Source organism: Hemitrygon akajei, chromosome 18 (assembly GCF_048418815.1).
Source record: "Hemitrygon akajei chromosome 18, sHemAka1.3, whole genome shotgun sequence".
Lineage (NCBI taxonomy): Eukaryota > Metazoa > Chordata > Chondrichthyes > Myliobatiformes > Dasyatidae > Hemitrygon > Hemitrygon akajei.
Window position 1 is genome coordinate 31,832,773 of NC_133141.1, and position 20,331 is coordinate 31,853,103.

Here is a 20,331-nt window from a genome sequence, read left to right on the forward strand (position 1 = left end):
GGACTACTACCATTAACCGAGGGGGTCTGTGAATCACAGGTTGGGAACTCTTGGTTTAAACTGATTTGGCAGAGGGGGTGGGAACCAGAGGGATCAGGCTGAGGATGGGGCAGTTGGTATACAAGTAGATGCAGTGTGCAGTGAGAATGTGAGGAATGATAGGGAGATGACAGGGCAAATTTTCACTCAGTGGGATGTGTTGAATTGTGTCTTTAAACTAAATAGTAGGTTCAGCAGAAGTTTGGAAAGGTGAGGATAAAGCAAAAAGAAAAGAGAGTGCAGGTGAGATTACAAAAGTCTCCAGAATAAAGAAAAAGGCAAAAAGTTTAGAGAGAGTTCAGAATTTAACTTCTGTAACATGAAGGTAAAATTGAAAAGGATGATGAATACAGGACTGAAGGTGTTGTATCTGAATGCATGCAGTGTACAGAAGTAGGCAGATGATCTTGCAGCACAGTTAGAGATTGGCAAGTGCGATGTTGTGGGCATCAGTGAGATGTGGCTGAAAGAAGATTATAGTTGGGAGCTTCACATCCAAGGATACACATTGTATCGAAAGGACAGGAGGGAAGGCAGAGGAGGTGGGGTGGGTCAAAAATGAAATCGAATCCTTGGAAAGAGGTGACATAGGATCGGAAGACGTAGAATCCTTGTGGGTAGAGTTAAAAAGACCCTGATGGAAGCTATATACAGGCCTCTGAACAGTAGCCAGGATGTGGAATACCAATTTCAATGGGAAATAGAAAAGGGCAATGTTACGATAGTTGTGTGGGATTTCAATTTGCAGGTAGATTGGGAAAATCAGGTTGGTGCTGGATTCAGAGAGGCAATGGCAAAAAGAGGTAGAGTGCCTATGAGATTGCTTTTTAGAGCAGCTTGTGGTTGAGCTCACTAGGGGAAAGACAATGCTGGATTATGTGTTGTGTAATGAACCAGATTTGATTAGGGAGCTTAAGGTAAACGAATGCTTAGGGGACAGTGATCATAATAAGACAGAATTCACCTTGCAGTTTGAGAGGGAGAAGACGTCAGATGTATCAGCATTACAGTGGAGTAAAGGGGATTACAGAGACATGAGAGAGGAGCTGGCCATTGTTGATTGTAAGGAGATATTAGCAGGGATGATGGTAGAGCAGCAATGGTTGGAGTTTTTGTGAGCAATTCAGAAGGTGCAGGATAGATATATCCCAAAGATGAAGTAGTATTCTAAATGGAGGATGAGGCAATCGTGACTGACAAGGGAAGTCAAAGACAGCATAAAAGGTAAAAGAGAGGGCATATAACAAAAATTGGTGGGAGGCCAGATGATAGGGAAGCTTTTAAAAATCAACAGAAGGCAACTAAAAAAAAAAAGCCATTAAGAGAGAAAAGATGAAACATGAAGGTAAGCTAGCCAATAATATCAAAGAGGATAAAAGAGGCAAGAGTGGATACTGGACAGCTGGAAAGTGATATTGGAGGATAGTAACGGGGGACAAAGGAATAGCAGATATACTCAATAAATATTTTGCTTCATTGTGGAGAGAATCTTTCAAGAATTACTAGATTCTGGAATGGTTCTAGAGGACTGGAAAATTGCAAATGTTACTCCACTTTTTAAGAAGGGAGGGGGCAGGAAATTATAAACCAGTTGGCTTGACTTCAGTGGTTGGGCAGATGTTGGAGTCAATTGTTAAGGATGTGGTTTCAGAGGCACGTGATAAAATAGGCTGAAGTCAGCATGGTTTCCTTAAGCGAAAATCTTGCCTGATAAATCTGTTGGAATTCTTTGAGAAAATAAGAGACAGGATAGACAAAGGAGAGTCAGTGGATGCTGCCTACTTGGATTTTCAGAAGGCCTTTGACAAGGTGTCACACATGAGGCTACTTAACAAGAGCCAATAGTATTACAGGAAAGACACTAGCATGGATAGAAGGTTGGTTGACTGGTGAATGGAAGAGTGGGAACGAAGGGGGCTTTATAAGGCATTGGTCAGAACACATTTGGAGTATGGCGAGTAGATTTGGGCCCCTTATCTAAGAAAGGATGTGCTGGCATTGGACAGAGTTCAGAGGAGGTTCATGAGAATTATCCTGGGAACAAAAGGGTTAACATATGAGGACTGTTTGGTGGCTCTAGGCCTGTACTTGCTGGAGTTTAGAAGAATGAGGGGGGATCACATTGAAACCTTTCAAATAGAGTCCTGCGCTTTGAGAAAATTTTGATCAAAACTAATATATGAAGAGCTGTTTGTTGAAGTGATTGCAAAGGATGCGTGCACATATGCGCTGCAAGCAAAGTGTAAAACTATTCAGCGGAATGAATTGGATAATGCAGTAGATGCTGCAGATGAATTTACATTTTTAGAAGGAACTCTGGAGTGAAATGGAAACAAGTTTCATGAGGCCAAAATAATTCCATAGAAGGAGAGCTGCCAGCAATTTTGCTCATTATAGATGTATAGTTGTATAATTTGTAAAAAGGAGGTTATACTTATTGTATGAGTAAATGCATGATTCCAAGTGTGAGTGTTCTCAGATTAAACAACCTGCATAAAAAAAAAGAAACCTTTCAAATATTTAAAGGCGTTGATAGAGTGGATGTGGAGAGGATGTTTCCTATAGTGGAAGAAACTAGGACCAAGGGGCACTGCCTCAGAATAGAAGAACATACCTCTAAGAACAGAGATGAGGAGGAATTTCTTTAGCCAGAGAGCAGTGAATCTGTGTAATTCATTGCCATGAATGGCTGTAGAGGCATTAGGTATATTTACCAGAATATTGTGTAAGTCATTGTGTATATTTAAAGCAGTTTGATAGATTCTTTATCAATCAGGATATCAAGAGTTATGGGGAGAAGGGAGGAGAATATGATTGAGAGTGATGATAAATCAGCCTTGATGGAATGGTGGAACAGACTCACTGGGCCGTACGGCCTAATATTGCTCTTTATGTCTTATGGTTCTCCAGGATGCTGTCTGGATTAGACAGCATGAGCTATAAGGAGAGGTTGGACAAATTTGGGTTGTTTTCTCTGGAGCGGCAGAGGCTGAGGGGAGACCTGATAGAGGTTCTTAAAATTAAGAGAGGCATTGATAGTCAGTCATAAGGGTAGCGAGACAGGAACTGTGAACGGTGCTCCCGGTGTGGGTCTGACCCAGGGATAGGGAGACGGGAACTGTGCACAGTGCTCCCGGTGTGGATCTGACCCAGGGATAGGGTGACGGGAACTGTACACGGTGCTCCCGGTGTGGGTCTGACCCAGGGATAGGGAGACGGGAACTGTGCACGGTGCTCCCGGTGTGGGTCTGACCCAGGGATAGGGAGACGGGAACTGTGCACGGTGCTCCCGGGGTGGGTCTAACCCAGGGATAGGGAGACGGGAACTGTGCACGGTGCTCCCGGTGTGGGTCTGACCCAGGGATAGGGAGACGGGAACTGTGCACGGTGCTCCCGGAGTGGGTCTGACCCAGGGATAGGGAGACGGGAACTGTGCATGGTGCTCCCGGAGTGGGTCTGACCCAGGGATAGGGAGACGGGAACAGTGCACGGTGTTCCCGGTGTGGGTCTGACCCAGGGATAGGGAGACGGAAACTGTGCACGGTGCTCCCGGAGTGGGTCTGACCCAGGGATAGGGAGACGGGAACTGTGCACAGTGCTCCCGGTGTGGATCTGACCCAGGGATAGGGTGACAGGAACTGTACACGGTGCTCCCGGTGTGGGTCTGACCCAGGGATAGGGAGACGGGAACTGTGCACGGTGCTCCCGGAGTGGGTCTGACCCAAGGATAGGGAGACGGGAACTGTGCACGGTGCTCCCGGAGTGGGTCTGACCCAGGGATAGGGAGACGGGAACTGTGCACGGTGCTCCCGGTGTGGGTCTGACCCAGGGATAGGGAGACGGGAACTGTGCACGGTGCTCCCGGAGTGGGTCTGACTCAGGGATAGGGAGACGGGAACTGTGCACGGTGCTCCCAGAGTTGGTCTGACCCAGGGATAGGGAGACGGGAACTGTGCACGGTGCTCCCGGTGTGGGTCTGACCCAGGGATAGGGAGACGGGAACGGTACACGGTGCTCCCGGTGTGTGTCTGACCCAGGGATAGGGAGATGGGAACTGTGCATGGTGCTCGCGGTGTTGGTCTGACCCAGGGATAGGGAGACGGGAACTGTGCATGGAGCTCCCGGTGTGGGTCTGACCCAGGGATAGGGAGACGGGAACTATGCACAGTTTTCCCAGTGTGGGTCTGACCCAGGGATAGGGAGACGGGAACTGTGCACGGTGCTCCCGGAGTGGGTCTGACCCAAGGATAGGGAGACGGGAACTGTGCACGGTGCTCCCGGTGTGGGTCTGACCCAGGGATAGGGAGACGGGAACTGTGCACGGTGCTCCCGGAGTGGGTCTGACCCAGGGATAGGGAGACGGGAACTGTGCAGGGTGCTCCCGGTGTGGGTCTGACCCAGGGATAGGGAGACGGGAACTGTGCACGGTGCTCCCGGAGTGGGTCTGACCCAGGGATATGGAGACGGGAACTGTGCACGGTGCTCCCGGAGTGGGTCTGACCCAGGGATAGGGAGACGGGAACAGTGCACGGTGCTCCCGGTGTGGGTCTGACCCAGGGATAGGGAGACGGGAACAGTACACAGTGCTCCCGGTGTGTGTCTGACCCAGGGATAGGGAGACGGGAACTGTGCACGGTGCTCGCGGTGTGGGTCTGACCCAGGGATAGGGAGACGGGAACTGTGCATGGAGCTCCCGGTGTGGGTCTGACCCAGGGATAGGGAGACGGGAACTATGCACAGTTTTCCCAGTGTGGGTCTGACCCAGGGATAGGGAGACGGGAACTGTGCACGGTGCTCCCGGAGTGGGTCTGACCCAAGGATAGGGAGACGGGAACTGTGCACGGTGCTCCCGGTGTGGGTCTGACCCAGGGATAGGGAGACGGGAACTGTGCACGGTGCTCCCGGAGTGGGTCTGACCCAGGGATAGGGAGACGGGAACTGTGCACGGTGCACCCTGTGTGGGTCTGACCCAGGGATAGGGAGACGGGAACTGTGCACGGTGCTCCCGGAGTGGGTCTGACCCAGGGATAGGGAGACGGGAACTGTGCACGGTGCTCCCGGAGTGGATCTGACCCAGGGATAGGGAGACGGGAACTGTGCACGGTGCTCCCGGTGTGGGTCTGACCCAGGGATAGGGAGACGGGAACAGTGCACGGTGCTCCCAGTGTGGGTCTGACCCAGGGATAGGGAGACGGGAACTGTGCACGGTGCTCCCGGAGTGGGTCTGACCCAGGGATAGGGAGACGGGAACTGTGCACGGTGCTCCCGGAGTGGGTCTGACCCAGGGATAGGGAGACGGGAACTGTGCACGGTGCTCGCGGTGTTGGTCTGACCCAGGGATAGGGAGACGGGAACGGTACACGGTGCTCCCGGTGTGTGTCTGACCCAGGGATAGGGAGACGGGAACTGTGCACGGTGCTCGCGGTGTGGGTCTGACCCAGGGATAGGGAGACGGGAACTGTGCACAGTCCTCCCAGAGTGGGTCTGACCCAGGGATAGGGAGACGGGAACTGTGCACGGTGCTCCCGGTGTGGGTCTGACCCAGGGATAGGGAGACGGGAACAGTGCATGGTGCTCCCGGTGTGGGTCTGACCCAGGGATAGGGAGACGGGAATGGTACACGGTGCTCCCGGTGTGTGTCTGACCCAGGGATAGGGAGACGGGAACTATGCACAGTTTTCCCGGTGTGGGTCTGACCCAGGGATAGGGAGACGGGAACTGTGCACAGTCCTCCCGGTGTGGATCTGACCCAGGGATAGGGTGACGGGAACTGTACACGGTGCTCCCGGTGTGGGTCTGACCCAGGGATAGGGAGACGGGAACTGTGCACGGTGCTCCCGTGTGGGTCTGACCCAGGGATAGGGAGACGGGAACTATGCACGGTGCTCCCGGTGTGGGTCTGACCCAGGGATAGGGAGACGGGAACAGTGTACGATGCTCCCGGTGTGGGTCTGACCCAGGGAGAGGGAGACGGGAACTGTGCACGGTGCTCTCGTGTGGGTCTGACCCAGGGATAGGGAGACGGGAACTATGCACGGTGCTCCCGGTGTGGGTCTGACCCAGGGATAGGGAGACGGGAACAGTGTACGATGCTCCCGGTGGGGTCTGACCCAGGGAGAGGGAGACGGGAACTGTGCATGGTGTTCCCAGTGTGGGTCTGACCCAGGGATAGGGAGATGGGAACTGTGTATGATGCTCCCGGTGTGGGTCTGACCCAGGGAGAGGGAGACGGGAATTGTGCATGGTGCTCCTGTTGTGGGTCTTACTCCAGTTGTCCTACCCTTCAGACATGAATGAACACAGTTCCCGGAGCCACAGCATCTTCCTGATCAACATCAAACAGGAGAATGTAGAGACAGAACAGAAACTCAGCGGGAAGCTCTACCTGGTCGACTTGGCAGGAAGCGAGAAGGTACATGAGTTGGTGTTGTATTGGTGCATTGTCCCCTCATTTCCCTCTGTCTTGTCCACTGCTTCACCTCCAACCTTCTCTCTGAGAAGCTGGCTTCCTCATGGAAAGGTCAAGTACTGCCTTCACAGGTCCTTGGACTATGAATCCCACAGAGATGGACAATTGGATTACGGCTTGCTGTTTGGGCAGGGTTCTTAATCGTCCCCATTCCTCCATTCACACCTCCATTGAATCTTCACCTGAGGCTTGCGATGGGTTTGATATGGCTCCACGTTTTTTTTGAGTCATCTTTGTGAGACAGGAGTCACTCATGTCCATTCTATTGGTAATGGAATTGGATTATTATTGTCACATGTACTGAGATATAGTTAAACACTTGCCTTTCACACTGTTCATACAAATCAGATCATTACACAGTGCATTGAGGTAGAACAAGGTAAAATAATAACACAATGCAAAATGAAGTGTCACAGTCACAGGGAAAGTGCAGTGCCGGCAGACAATAAGGTGCAAGGTCATAACGAGGTAGATTGTGATGTTGAAAGTCCTTTTTATCGTATGAGTGAACAGTCCCATAACAGCGTGATAGAAACCGTTCTCGAGCCTGGTGCTTTCAGGTTTTTGTATCTTCTGCCCGATGGGATAGGGGAGAAGAGAGAATGTCCTGGATGGGTGGGGTCTATGATTGTACTGGTTGCTTTACTGAGTGTTGTTTTACAACACTTATTTGGTGTTTGCAAGATAAATAAGTGTTTGAACCTCTCCCCATCCATTTTTACCTTCTCCTCTCCATCCACTGCTCACCTCTCCCTGCCCTCTTCTCCCCTCTCCTTTACCTCCCAGTCCATTCCTCCCCTCTCTCTTCTCCCCTCTTTTCCTCTCCCTTCTCCTTCTATCCCTCTTTCCCATTATCCAACTCCAGACCTTCACCTTCTGTCCCATATACTCCATCTCTCTCCCCACCCTTTTCCCTCTCCCTCTTCAACTATTCTCATTCAGCTCATCACCTTCTCTTCTCCCCCATTCCTCTCCTGCACTGAACCCCCCATCCTCTCACCCCTTTTCCCCTTCCCTTTCACAATTCTTCCCATCTCCCATCCATCTCTACCCCCCTCTCTCCCACCTCTTCCTCCTCCCCATTCACTCTGTCTCCTCCCCCACCTACACAGTTCTCTGCACCTACTTACAGTGTGTGTGAGAGGTAGAATCGGGGGGTGGGGGTAGTCCATGGGAACACGGGCAGAGTGCAATGGGGTCAGTGTAAATAGGTGGTGACAGTTGGCGTTGACGCAATGGGCCAAAGGTCCTGTTTCCCTGACTGTGGGTGGGATGGGGGTTGCACGTAGGCCTTGGGAAAGGTGGCTCGGTGTTTGAAGTGATCTCGTTCTGGTTCTCCTCTCACAGGTCAGCAAGACAGGGGCTGAAGGAGCAGTGCTGGATGAAGCGAAGAACATCAACAAGTCTCTGTCCTCCCTGGGGAATGTCATCTCCGCCCTGGCCGAAGGAACGGTAGGTCAACGAAAACCACCTTCCAGCCCACCATACCAGGAGGAGAAGCAGAGGGCCATTCAGCCCCTCATCCCTGCATTTTCTATTCAGTTAGAGTCACACAACACAGATCCAGGCACTTCAGCCAGCTGCTCCATACTAACCAAGATTCCCATCTAAGACATTCCCACTGAACATAGAACATTACAGCACAGGACAAGCTCTTCAGCCCACAATGTTGTACCAACCTTTTAACCTACTGCAAGATCAATCTAACCTTTCCCTCCCACATAGTCCTCCATTTTTCTATCATCCATGTGCCTATCTAAGAGTTGTCCCTAATGTACCTGCTTCTACCACCATCCCTGGCAAGGTGTTCCACGCAATCACCACACTTTGTGTGAAAAACCTCCCTCTGACATTTCCCCTATACTTTCCTTGAATCACCTTAAAATTATGTTCCCCTGTGTTCATTTCTGCCCTGGAAAAAAAGTGTTGGCTGTCCACTCGATCTAAGTCTCTTATCATCTTATACACCTCTCTCAAGTCATCTCTCATCTTCCTTTGCTCTAGAAAAGCCCCAGCTCACTCAACCTATCCTCACAAGGCATGCTCTCCAATCTCGCAATGTTGTGGTAAATCTCCTCTGCAGCCTCTCTAAAGCTTCCACATCCTTCCTATAATGAGAACTGAACACAATACTCCAAGTGTGGTCTGACCAGAGTTTTATAGAGCTCCCAGCATTTGGCCCAAATCCCTGCAAACTATTCTTATCTTTGAAACAAGAATATGTTAGGACGAGGCCCCATTACGGGAAGGATGTGGAGGCTCTCGAGAAAGTGTAGCAGAGGTTCACAAAAATACTGCCGACCAAGAGGCCCACATGAGCTAACCGTTAAGAGCACTCATGTCCAGAGGGATCCTGGGGTCCAAATCCATAGCTCCCTAAAGGTGGCCACACAAGTTGAAGGGGTGGTATACAGGCACTGAGTGTATGAGTAACAAAGTCATATTGTGGTTGTACAAAACTTTGATCAGGCCACACTTGGAATATTCCGTACAGGCCTGCTCAGCCTGTAACAGGAATAGAGTGCAGGCAAGGTTCACCAAGATACTGCCAACTACGTCCCACATTTGACCCCTATCCCTCTAAACCTTTCCTATCCATGAACTTGGCCAAAAGACATTTAAACACTGTAATTCTGCACATCTCTACCACTTATTCTGACAGCTCGTTCCATATAATGACCACACATTGTGTGGAAAAACAAACCCCTTGAAATCTCTCTCCTCTCATGTTAACCCTGTGCTCTCTGACTCCCCTACACTGGAAAAAAGACTGACCACCAGTTTTATAAACCTCCATCAAGTCACCCCTTAGCCTCCTTTGCTCCAGGGAAAACAGTCCCAGCCTGTCCATTCTTTTCTTACAACTCAAGACCTTCAGTTCCAGTAACATCTTTATGAATTTTTTCTGTGCCCTCTCCATTTATGATTCCAAGAATGAAAGGGTTAACATATAAGGAGCATTTGATGGCTCTGGGCTTGTACTCACTGGAATTCAGAAGAATGGGGGGGGGGGGGTCTCATTTAAACCTACCGAATGTTGAAAGACCTAGCTATTGAGTGACCGTGGAGGGGATGTGTCCTGTAGTGGGGGAGTCTAGGATCAGAGGGTACAGCCTCAAAATAGAGAGCTGACTATTTAGAATGGAGATGAGGAGGAATTTCTTTAGCTAGAGGGTGATGAATCTGTGGAATTTGTTTCCACAGGTGGCTGTGGAGGCCGTCATTGAATGTGTTGAAGGCAGGGGCTGATAGGTTTTAGATTAGTCAGGGTGTGAAAGGTTACGGGGAGAAGGCAGGAGAATGGGGTTGAGAGGGATAATAAATCAGAAGTGATGGAATGCTAAAGCAGACTGGATAGGTTGAATGGCCTAATTTAACTCTTATGTGTTATGGTCTTATAGTATGGTAACCAGAACAACACAAAGTACTCTAAGTGCAAGCTCACCAACATCTTGTACAGCTGTAATGCGATCTCATGCCTCTTGTTGAGACACAGAAAACCACAGACGCTGAAATCTGGAGCACTGGAGGAAGCAGCAGGTCAGGCAGCATCTATGGAGACACACTCAGCACTTCCCTCCACCTCTTTCTTCCAGCTATCTCCCCTCTTTCAGTCTAGATGAAGGATCTTGATCCAAACCTCGACTGTCAATTTACCTCCACAGATGCTACCAGACCTGCAGAGTTCCTCCAACTTTTTGTGTCATAGAGTCCAACCTGTCTGTCCATGCCCACTGTAATGCCCATCCAGCCAGTCCCAATTTCCTGTGTTCGGTCCATATCCCTCCAAGCCCCACCCCTCCACGTACCTGCCTCAACCACTTCCTCTGGCAGCTCGCTTCATATACTCGCCACCCTCTGGCCCTTAGGTCCCTTTTAAATCTTTTGCTTCTCACCCTAAATCTATGACCCCTAATTATAGTCTCCCCTGCCCTAGGGAAATATCTGCACCACCTACCCTATCCATGCCTTTCATAGTTCTAAGCACTTCTACTTTCCAAGGAATAAAGACTGAGCCTGGCCAATCTCTGCTGATAACTCAGGTTCTCCAGTCCCAGCAACATCCTCATAAATCTTCACTGCTCTTTCCAATTTAACCACATCTTTCCTTTAACAGATGACCAAAACTGTGCCGTACTCCAAGTACAGTCTTATCAACATTTGTACAACTACTACATAACCCTGTGTAGTTTCAGTACCTTGGCGGATGAAGGCCAACGTGCCAAACCCCTTCACCAACCTGTCTACCTGTATCACCACTTTCAAGGAACCATGTATTTGTATGGACAGTGAAGACAAATAATGTGTTGGCCTCCATTAATCAGAAAATTGGCTTGAAGAGCCACGAGGTAACATTGCAGCTCTATAAAACCCTGGTTAGACCACACTTGGAATATTGCATTCAATTCCAGTCACCTCATTATAGGAAGGGCATGGAAGCTTTAGAGATGGTGTAGAGGAGATTTACCAGGATGTGGCTAGGACTGGTGAATATTTTTTATGAGGAAAATTTGAGTGAGCTTGGGCTTTTCTCTTTTAGAATGAAGGAGAGAGACATGGACAGAGGCAAGGATGGAAAGAAAATGGAGGGGTATGGGCTGTGTAGAAGGGTTAGATTGACCATAGAGTTGGTTTATATCAGTCAGCACAGTGTTGTGGGCTGTAGGGCCTGTACTATTCCATGTCCCACAGAATCAGAATCAGGTTTATTCTCACTGATATGTTGTGAAATTTGTTGCTTTATGGCAGCACTACAGTGCAAGACAAAAGATGGCAGAGTTTGTCATCGAAACGTCAGTTAAAATCTATACCTGAACCCGGTTGGAAGCCCGAGAAGAGTTTAGTAAGAAATACACCAACAATATAATATTATTTATATTATATTATGGATAGTGTCGAAGATTGTTGTATGTTACAAAGGGACATTGACAGGACACAGAGTTGGGCTGAAAATTGGCAAATGGAGTTCAACCCGGAAAAGTGTGAAGTGATTCACTTTGGAAGGTCAAACCCGAAGGCAGAGTTCAGGGTCAATGAGAGGATTCCGAGCAGTGTGCAGGAACAGAGGGATCTTGGGGTCCACGTCCATAGATCCTCAAAGTTACCGTACAAGTTGATGGGCTGGTTAAGAAGGTGTACAATGTGTTGGTCTTCATTAGTCGGGGGATTGAGTTCAAGAGCCGTGAGGTAATGTTGCAGCTCTGTAAAACCATAGTTAGACCACACTTGGAGTATTGTGTTCAGTTCTAGTTGCCTCATTATAGGAACAAAGCTGTGGAAGCTTTAAAGACAGTGCAGAGGAGATTTACCAGGATGCTGTCTGGATTAGAGAGCATGTCTTATGAGGAAAGGTTGAACATGCTAGGGCTTTTCTCCTTGGAGTAACGGAGGATGAGAGGTGACTTGATAGAGGTGTACAAGATAATGAGACATTGATCGAGTGGACTTTTTCCCAGGGAGGAATTAGCTAATCCCAGAGGATGTTATTTTAAGGTGATTGTTGGAAAGTGTAGGGCCGATGTCAGAGGTAATATAGAGTGTGGTGGGTATGTGGAACACACTTTCAGGGGTGGTGGTAGAGGCAGATACATTCAGGCCATTTAAAAACTCTTAGATAGGCACCTGGATGATAGAAAAACGGAGAGCTAAGTAAGATCTTAGAGTAGGTTAAAAGGTCAATATAACATTGTGCACTGGAGGGCCTGTACTGTGCTGTATTGTTCTATCTGGTTGAAAAGAGACCAGAATAATGAGGTAGTGTTCATGGGTTCATGACCATCCAGAAATCTGATGGTTCTGTGCTTTATGAAATTGCACTTGGTGACCCAGTTGCGATCTCCCACATACTGTATGTCCAAAATGCCACAATTCCCATGCCATTAACCATGTCCTCCATTGCTGTTCCAGAAAGCTCACGTGCCGTACCGTGACAGCAAGATGACCCGGATCCTTCAGGACTCCCTTGGAGGCAACTGCAGGACCACGATCGTCATCTGCTGCTCGCCATCCAGCTACAATGACGCGGAGACCAGATCCACCCTCATGTTCGGGCAGAGGTAGGCCGCCTCGCACAGGCATGGCAGACCGCCAGCACCAGGCCTGGAGGTCATGTTGAGTCTCAGTTAGCAGTGCTCTCCATCTGCCTGTCTGTCCCCTCTTCCATCGTTGTCTAACTCTTTCCCTCTCTTTCTTGTTCTATCTTTGTCTATATTCATCTCTCTCTCACTCCATTTTTCCTTCCCCTTTTTCCCTCTCTCTCACTCTAACTTTTGCTCTGTCACTGCCTTTTGTCCTGTTTCTTCCTTGCTGTTTCTTTCACCCTCTTAATCTTATTCTCTCTCTTTCTGCCATAAATTCTCACTCTTATAGAACAAGTCCAAATTTCCTTCCTCACCAGCCCCCCCCACAGCGCAGCCCTCCCTCCTCACCACCCCTCCCTCAGCACAGCACTCCCTCCTCACTACCCTCAACGCAGCACTCCCTCCTCATCACCCCTCCCACAGCACAGCATTCTCTCCAAGTGCAGTGTTCTTTCTGGGTGGATGGGTCTCAGATCTCCTCTGTTGCCCTGGCAGGGCAAAGACTATCAGGAACACAGCCTCTGTCAACCTGGAGCTGACAGCAGAGGAGTGGAAGAAGAAGTACGAAAAGGAGAAGGAGAAAAACAAGGCTCACAGGGAGACCATCCGACGGCTGGAGGCTGAGCTCAGCCGATGGCGTGACGGTATGTCCCCTCTGTCGACCGTCTCCCCCCCGCCACCACAATCCATCTCCTGCAAAACCCCTCCCCCCCTCACCTCCCTGTCTCTTTGACCCCCTCCGTCCCCTATAGCATCTACAGCTTTTTTGTCTCCCTTTAAATCTTTCCCTAACTATGTTTGGACTCCCCAACTATGATCACTCACTTTATATCTGCCCTTCACAGTTTATAAACCTCTGCCAGGCCACCCCTCAGCCTTCTTCACTCCAAGGAAAACTCTCCCAGTGTCTCCTTGTAACTCAAGCTCTCTAGTCCTGGCAACATCCTTATGAATCATTTCTGCACCTTCTCCAGCTTCATGATTCCTTGCTAAAGCAGAGTAGCCAGAACTGCACACAATCGTCCAATTCTGCTCTCACCAGCATCTTGTCCAACCGTAACATGGTGTCCTGAGTTCGATGTTCTGAAGGCCAGTGTGCCAAATGTCTTTTTCACCACCCTGTCTGCCAGCCACGCCACTTTCAATAAACCATGTACAGTACCTGTACCTCGAGGTCCCTCTATTCTGCAACATTCCCTGGGGTCCTGCTGTTCACAATGCAAGTCCTGCCCCTGGTTTAACTTCACTCACTTCTTTTTCATTCTCTCCCAAAGACAACCAGGGATTAAAATGTTTGACAGAATTGTTGATGTTCAGGGAATCAAGGGGCCTGCGCACCTATCACTCAGTGTTAACGTAGGGCACAGCAAGCTGTTAGAGGGACATGAACATGCTGGCAAGATGGTGTGAGAACAGGAGTGGGGAGGTCTTGCCCTAGTTATCCAGGGTCTGGGCTTTAAAAGAACAGGAGAAGATCTCATTGAAATGAACAGGTGGTTTAACAGAGGAGATGTGGTGCTTGAGGAACACTGTACTCTGTAGGAGGGCTGGTGAGGTGGGAGCGCTGCACCAAGGGAGGGGCATGGAGCAGAGAGCACCACACTGTGGGAGGGGCGGTGAGGAGGGAGCGCTGTGCTGTGGGAGGGGTGGTTGAGGAGGGAGCGTGGTGCTGTGGGAGGGGCAGTGAGGAGGGAGCATCGTGCTCTGGGAAAGGCGGTGAGGAGGGAACACTGTGCTGTGGGAGGGGCGGTGAGGAGGGAGCGCCGTGCTGTGGGAGGGACGGTGAGGAGGGAGCGCCCCGCTGTGGGAGGGTCGGTGAGGAGGGAGAGCCGTGCTGTGGGAGGGACGGTGAGGAGGGAGCGCTGTGCTGTGGGAGGGGCGGAGAGGAAGGAGCACTGTATTGTGGGAGGGGTGGTGAGGAGGGAGCATCGTGCTCTGGGAAAGGAGGTGAGGAGGGAACACTGTGTTGTGGGAGGGACGGTGAGGAGGGAGAGCCGTGCTGTGGGAGGGACAGTGAGGAGGGAGCGCCGTGCTGTGGGAGGGGCGGTGAGGAGGGAGAACTGTATTGTGGGAGGGGAGGTGAGGAGGGAGCGCCGTGCTGTGGGAGGGGCAGTGAGGAGGGAGCATCGTGCTCTGAGAAAGGCAGTGAGGAGGGAACACTGTGCTGTGGGAGGGGTGGTGAAGAGGGTGCGCCGTGCTGTGGGAGGGACGGTGAGGAGGGGGCACCGTGCTGTGGGAGGGTCGGTGAGGAGGGAGCGCCGTGCTGTGGGAGGGATGGTGAGGAGGGAGAGTCGTGCTGTGGGAGGGTTGGTGAGGAGGGAGTATCGTGCTGTGGGAGGGACGGTGAGGAGAGAGCACCGTGCTGTGGGAGGGACGGTGAGGAGAGAGCACCGTGCTGTGGGAGGGACGGTGAGGAGGGAGAGCCGTGCTGTGGGAGGGATGGTGAGGAGGGAGTATCGTGCTGTGGGAGGGGCAGTGAGGAGGGAATGCCGTGCTGTGGGAGGGACGGTGAGGAGGGAGTATCGTGCTGTGGGAGGGGCGGTGAGGAGGGAGCGCCGTGCTGTGGGAGGGATGGTGAGGAGGGTGCGCCGTGCTGTGGGAGGGACGGTGAGGAGGGAGAGCCGTGCTGTGGGAGGGATGGTGAGGAGGGAGTATCGTGCTGTGGGAGGGGCAGTGAGGAGGGAATGCCGTGCTGTGGGAGGGACGGTGAGGAGGGAGTATCGTGCTGTGGGAGGGGCGGTGAGGAGGGAGCGCCGTGCTGTGGGAGGGACGGTGAGGAGGGAGCGCCGTGCTGTGGGAGGGACGGTGAGGAGGGAGAGCCGTGCTGTGGGAGGGACGGTGAGGAGAGAGTTCTGCCAGTAGTGTTGCCATTCTAGATGAGACCATAACCCCACCCCAGCTCCTTGAGCAGCTGCCGGAGCGCTAATCGGAATGAGACCGAGTCTCCCCTTGTCCTGCATTGATATTTATCCCACATCTGGCATCACCAAGAGCCCAAACAGTGGTCACTACCCCTAAGAGCACGATGTGAAACAGCCTTCAGCCCAACCACTCCATGCAGAATGTGTTTTATAGCAGTTAGTGTAATGACATTATAGTGCCAGTGACCCAGACACGCCACAGTCTGTAAGGAGTTTGTATGTTCGCCCTGTGACTGCATAGGGTTTCCTCCACATTCCAAAGACATACGGGGTAGTAGCTCATTTAGTCATGTGGTGTAATTGGGTGTTGCAGGCTTGTTAGGCCAGAAGGGCCTGTTACAATGCTGTATCTCTAAATAATCTTAATGAATCTCCTGCCCTTAAACCTATGTTCTCTTTGTTAGCACCCCAATCCTTGAGGGAAAAAGACTATGAGCTTTCACCATGTCCACGCTCCTCAGTCTGCTACGTTCCAGGAATAAAATCCTAGTTTACACAACTTCTCTATGTAACTCAAGCCCTCCAGTCCAGGCAACATCCCGGTGAATCTTTTCTTGCCATGTTTTCAGCTGTCTGGGATGTCTCTGGCTGTCTGTGGGAGGCATTGAGTCTGTCTTCCTTCCACAGCACTTCCCTGATAACTCCGTCACTCTCTCTCCCCAACACACATGTATATATACACACACACACACACACACACGCACACATACACGCACACCCTGCAGGAGAGAACGTCCCTGTGAGTGAGCAGCTGCCAGAGAGGGAGGAGATGTGCGACATCACCCCAGCGGTGGACAACTCCTCCATTGTGATCCATATCTCCAATGAGGAGAGACAGAAGTACGAAGAGGAGATCCGCAAGCTCTACAAGCACCTGGACGAGAAGGTGAGGGAGGGAGAGAGAGGGATGGGCGAGGAGAGAGAGTTTGGTGCAGGCAGACAATAAGGTGCAAGATCATAGCAAGGTAGACTGTAAGGTCAAGTCCAAGTTATTGTAGAAGAGAACTGCTCAATAGTCTTAAACAGTGGGATAGAAGCTGTTCTTGACCCTGGTGGTACATACTTTCAGGCTTTTGTATCTTCTTCCCGATGGGAGGAGGGAGAGGAGAGAATGTCCGGGGTGGGTGGGGACTTTGATATTGCTGGCTGCTTCACTGAGGCAGCAGGAAGTATAGACAGAGTCTGTAGAGGGGGAAGTTGATTTCTGTGATGTGCTGAGCTGTGTCCACAATTCTCTGTGGTTTCCTGCATTCTCAGGAAGAGCAGTTGTCATACCAAGCCGCGTTGTATCCAGATAGGATGCTTTCTAAGATGCATCTGTAAAAATTGGTGAGGGTCAATGGGGACATACTGAATTTCTTTAGCCTCCTGAGGAATTAGAGGCAATGGTGAGCTTTCTCGGCCATGGTGTCTATGTGTTTGGACCAGAACGGGCTATTAGTGATGTTCACTCCTTGAAGCTCTCAACCCCCTTGACCTCAGCACCCGTGATGTAGACAGGAGCACATGTACCATTCTCCTGTCTGAAGTCACTGACCAGCTCTTTAGTTTTGCTGACATTGAGGGAAGGTTGTTGTCATGACAGCATGACACCGGCCTCTCTATCTCCTCCTGGTATTCCACTGCTTTGGTTTTCATTGGACACATGGGAGGAGGCCTGAGGAGGTATCGATGCCCAACATGGATAGATTGGGCCAAATGGCTTCTTTGATCCAATATGATCAATAAGACAAGTTCAGGTATAGGGTTGGTTCAGGGTTATGAGCTCCTGGGTCAACTGCAGTGGAAGTGATTGACGTGTCCTTACATGGAGTCCTCTGCCTGTCCCCACAGGATGACGAAATCAACTTTCACAGCCAGATGGTGGAGAAACTCAAACTGCAGATGTTGGATCAGGATGAGGTAAGGGCCGAGAGCTGCACTCACACTTGCGCCGATCCTGGGGAGTCCAAGGGAGTGAAGAACCTTCCCCTTCGGCACATCCATTCCATTCCCATTGTGTCAGGCTATGTGTCTTCGATTCCCATTGGCCTGCGATTCTGGGAAACCTCTCTCCAAATCCCATTTGCCAATAACTTTGGGCAACCTCTCTCTGAACCCCATTGGACATTGACTCTGTTCTCTGAATCCTATTGGCCAATGATATTGGGAAACCTGCCTATGAACCTTATTGGCAATGCCCCTGGGCCATCTTCCTCCAAATCTGATTGACCAATGACTCCGGGTAGCCTATCTGTCATTCCCTGGAAAACATAGGAGAGTCATAGAAACCCTCTTCACAAACCTATCTACCTGCGACACCACTTTAAATGAGTTATGGACCTGTATTTCCAGATCCTTCTATTCTACTGCACTCCTTATTTGCCCTACCATTCACTGTGTAAGTCCTACCCTGGCTGGCCCTACCAAAGTGCAACACCTCACACTTGTCTCCATTAAATTCCATTTGCCATTTTTCAGCCCATTTTCCAGCTGGTCCAGATCCTGCTGCAAGCTCAGATAGTCTTCCTCACTGTCCACTACACCCCCCCCCCCCCCCAATCTTGGTGTCATCCACAAGTTTACTGATCTAGTTTATCACATTATCATCAAGATCTTTGAGATATTTGACAAACAACAACAGACCCAGCACTGATCCTTGTGACATACTTCTAGTCACTGACCTCGGGTCAGAGAGGCAACCATATATTACCACTCTCTGGCATCTCCACAAAGCCAATGTGTAATCCAATTTACTACCTCATCTTGAATGCCGAGTGACTGAACCTTCTAGCAGGGACTTGCTAAAGTCCATGTAGACAACATCCACTGCCTTGCCTTCAACAAATTTCCTGGTAAATTCCTCAAAAAGCTCTACAAGATTAGTTAGACATAACCTACCACGCACAAAGCCATGTTGACTGTCCCTAATCAGTTCATGTCTATCCAAATACTTATATATCCGGTTCCTTAGAATAGCTTCCAATAACTTTCCCATTACTGATATCAGGCTCACCGACTTATAATTTCCTGGTATTTTTTAGATGCAAAAAATCTAATTAAAAACTCCCCCATCTCTTTTGGCTCCACACATAGATTACTATTCTGATCTTCCAGAGGACCAATTTTGTTCCTTGCTATCCTTTTGCTTAACATATCTGCAGAAGCCCTTCTGATTCTCCTTTACCTTGTCTGCTAGAGCAACCTCATGCCTTATTTTATCCCTCCTGATTTTCTTCTTAAGTGTTCTCTTGCATTTCTTATACTCCTCAAATAACTTATTTGTTCCTACCAGCCTTTACTTGCTATGTTCCTCCTCCTTTTTCTTAACCAGGATCTCAATATCTTGCGAAAATCAAGATTCCCTAAACTTGTTATCCTTGCCTTTTATTCTGACAGGAACATACAAACACTGTGCTCTCAAATTTCACTTTTGAAGGCCTCCCATTTGCCAAGCACACCTTTGCCAGAAAACAAACTGTCACAATCTACACTTGCCAGATCCTTTCTGATATAATCAAAATAGGTCCTTTTTTCAATTTAGAATCACAACCGGTGAATCAGACCTATCCTTTTCCATAGTTACTTTGAAACTAATGGCACTATGGTCACTGGATGCAAAGTGTTCCCCCACACAAACTTCTGTTACCTGCCCTGTCTAACTCTCTCATTGGTACTTCTACGTACAGATGAAGGAAACTTTCCTGAACACATTTACCATACTCTAACCCATCTAGTCCTTTTACAGTATGGGAGTCCCAGTCAATATGTGGAAAGTTAAAATCACCTATCACAACCTTATGTTTCTTGCAACAGTCTGTAATCTCTCTGCAAATTTGTTCCTTTAAATCCTATGAACTGTTGGGTGGTCTATAATATAATCCCATTAACATGGTGACACCTTCCTTATTCCACACTTCTACCCATAAATCCTCACTGGAGAAGCTCTCCAGCCTGTCCTAACTGAGCACAGCTGTGGCATTTTCCCTGACTAGTAATGCCACCTCCTCCCCCTTTAATCCTTCCCGCTCTATCATGTCTAAAACAACAGAACCCTGGAACAATGAGCTACCAATCCTGCCCCCATCTGCTGCCAAGTCTCACTAATGGCTAAAATGTCATAATTCCATGTCCTGATCCATACCCTAAACTCATCTGCCTTTCTTACAATACTTCTTGCACTGAAATATTCACAGCTCAGAACATTAGTCTCACCACACTCGACCTTTCCATCCCTGACTTTGTATGTACCGTAGGCTTAACAACACCTTTCTCCACAACCACTCCACTATCTGTTCTGGCGCTCTGGTTCCCATCCCTCTACAACTCTAGATTAAACCAACCTGTGCAACACTAGTAAACCTTCCTGCTAGGATATTAGTCCTTTTCAGTTCAGGTGCAAACCATCTCTTCTGTACAGGTCCCACCTTCCCTGGAAGAGAGCCCCTTAGCCACATGTAAAACTGTATGATCTTCTAATTTCTAACCTCACTAACATGTGGCACAGGTAGCAATCCTGAGATTACAACCCTGGAAGTCCTGTTGTTTAACTTGGCACCTAACTCCTTGAACTCACTTTACAGAACCTCGTCACCCATCCTACCCATGTCATTGGTACCGACATAAACCACGAACTCTGGCTGCTCACCCTCCCACTTGGACTCAATCCAAGATATCCCTGACCCTAGCACCCAGGAGGCAAAATACCACCCAAAAGTCAAGTTCTCATCCATAGAATCTCCTTTCGGTTCCCCTAACCAATGAATCCCATATCACCACAGCTCGCCTCTTCTTCCCCCTTCCCTTCTGAGCCACAGAGCCAGACTCAGTGCCAGAGACCTGA

General features: G+C 49.7%; 1 protein-coding gene across 2 annotated transcripts in view; it reads left to right on the top strand.

Annotated features, from left to right (window-relative positions):
- The window catches only part of kif5ab (kinesin family member 5A, b), an 88,803-nt gene that overhangs the window by 26,674 nt on the left and 41,798 nt on the right, over window positions 1-20,331 (top strand). For both annotated transcript variants that reach the window (XM_073071241.1, XM_073071243.1), the window contains exons 8-13: window positions 6,327-6,451; window positions 7,856-7,960; window positions 12,416-12,564; window positions 13,084-13,232; window positions 16,235-16,395; window positions 17,343-17,411. In XM_073071241.1, the coding sequence (XP_072927342.1) occupies window positions 6,327-6,451; window positions 7,856-7,960; window positions 12,416-12,564; window positions 13,084-13,232; window positions 16,235-16,395; window positions 17,343-17,411 (758 nt within the window). The remainder of the gene's footprint in view (window positions 1-6,326; window positions 6,452-7,855; window positions 7,961-12,415; window positions 12,565-13,083; window positions 13,233-16,234; window positions 16,396-17,342; window positions 17,412-20,331) is intronic.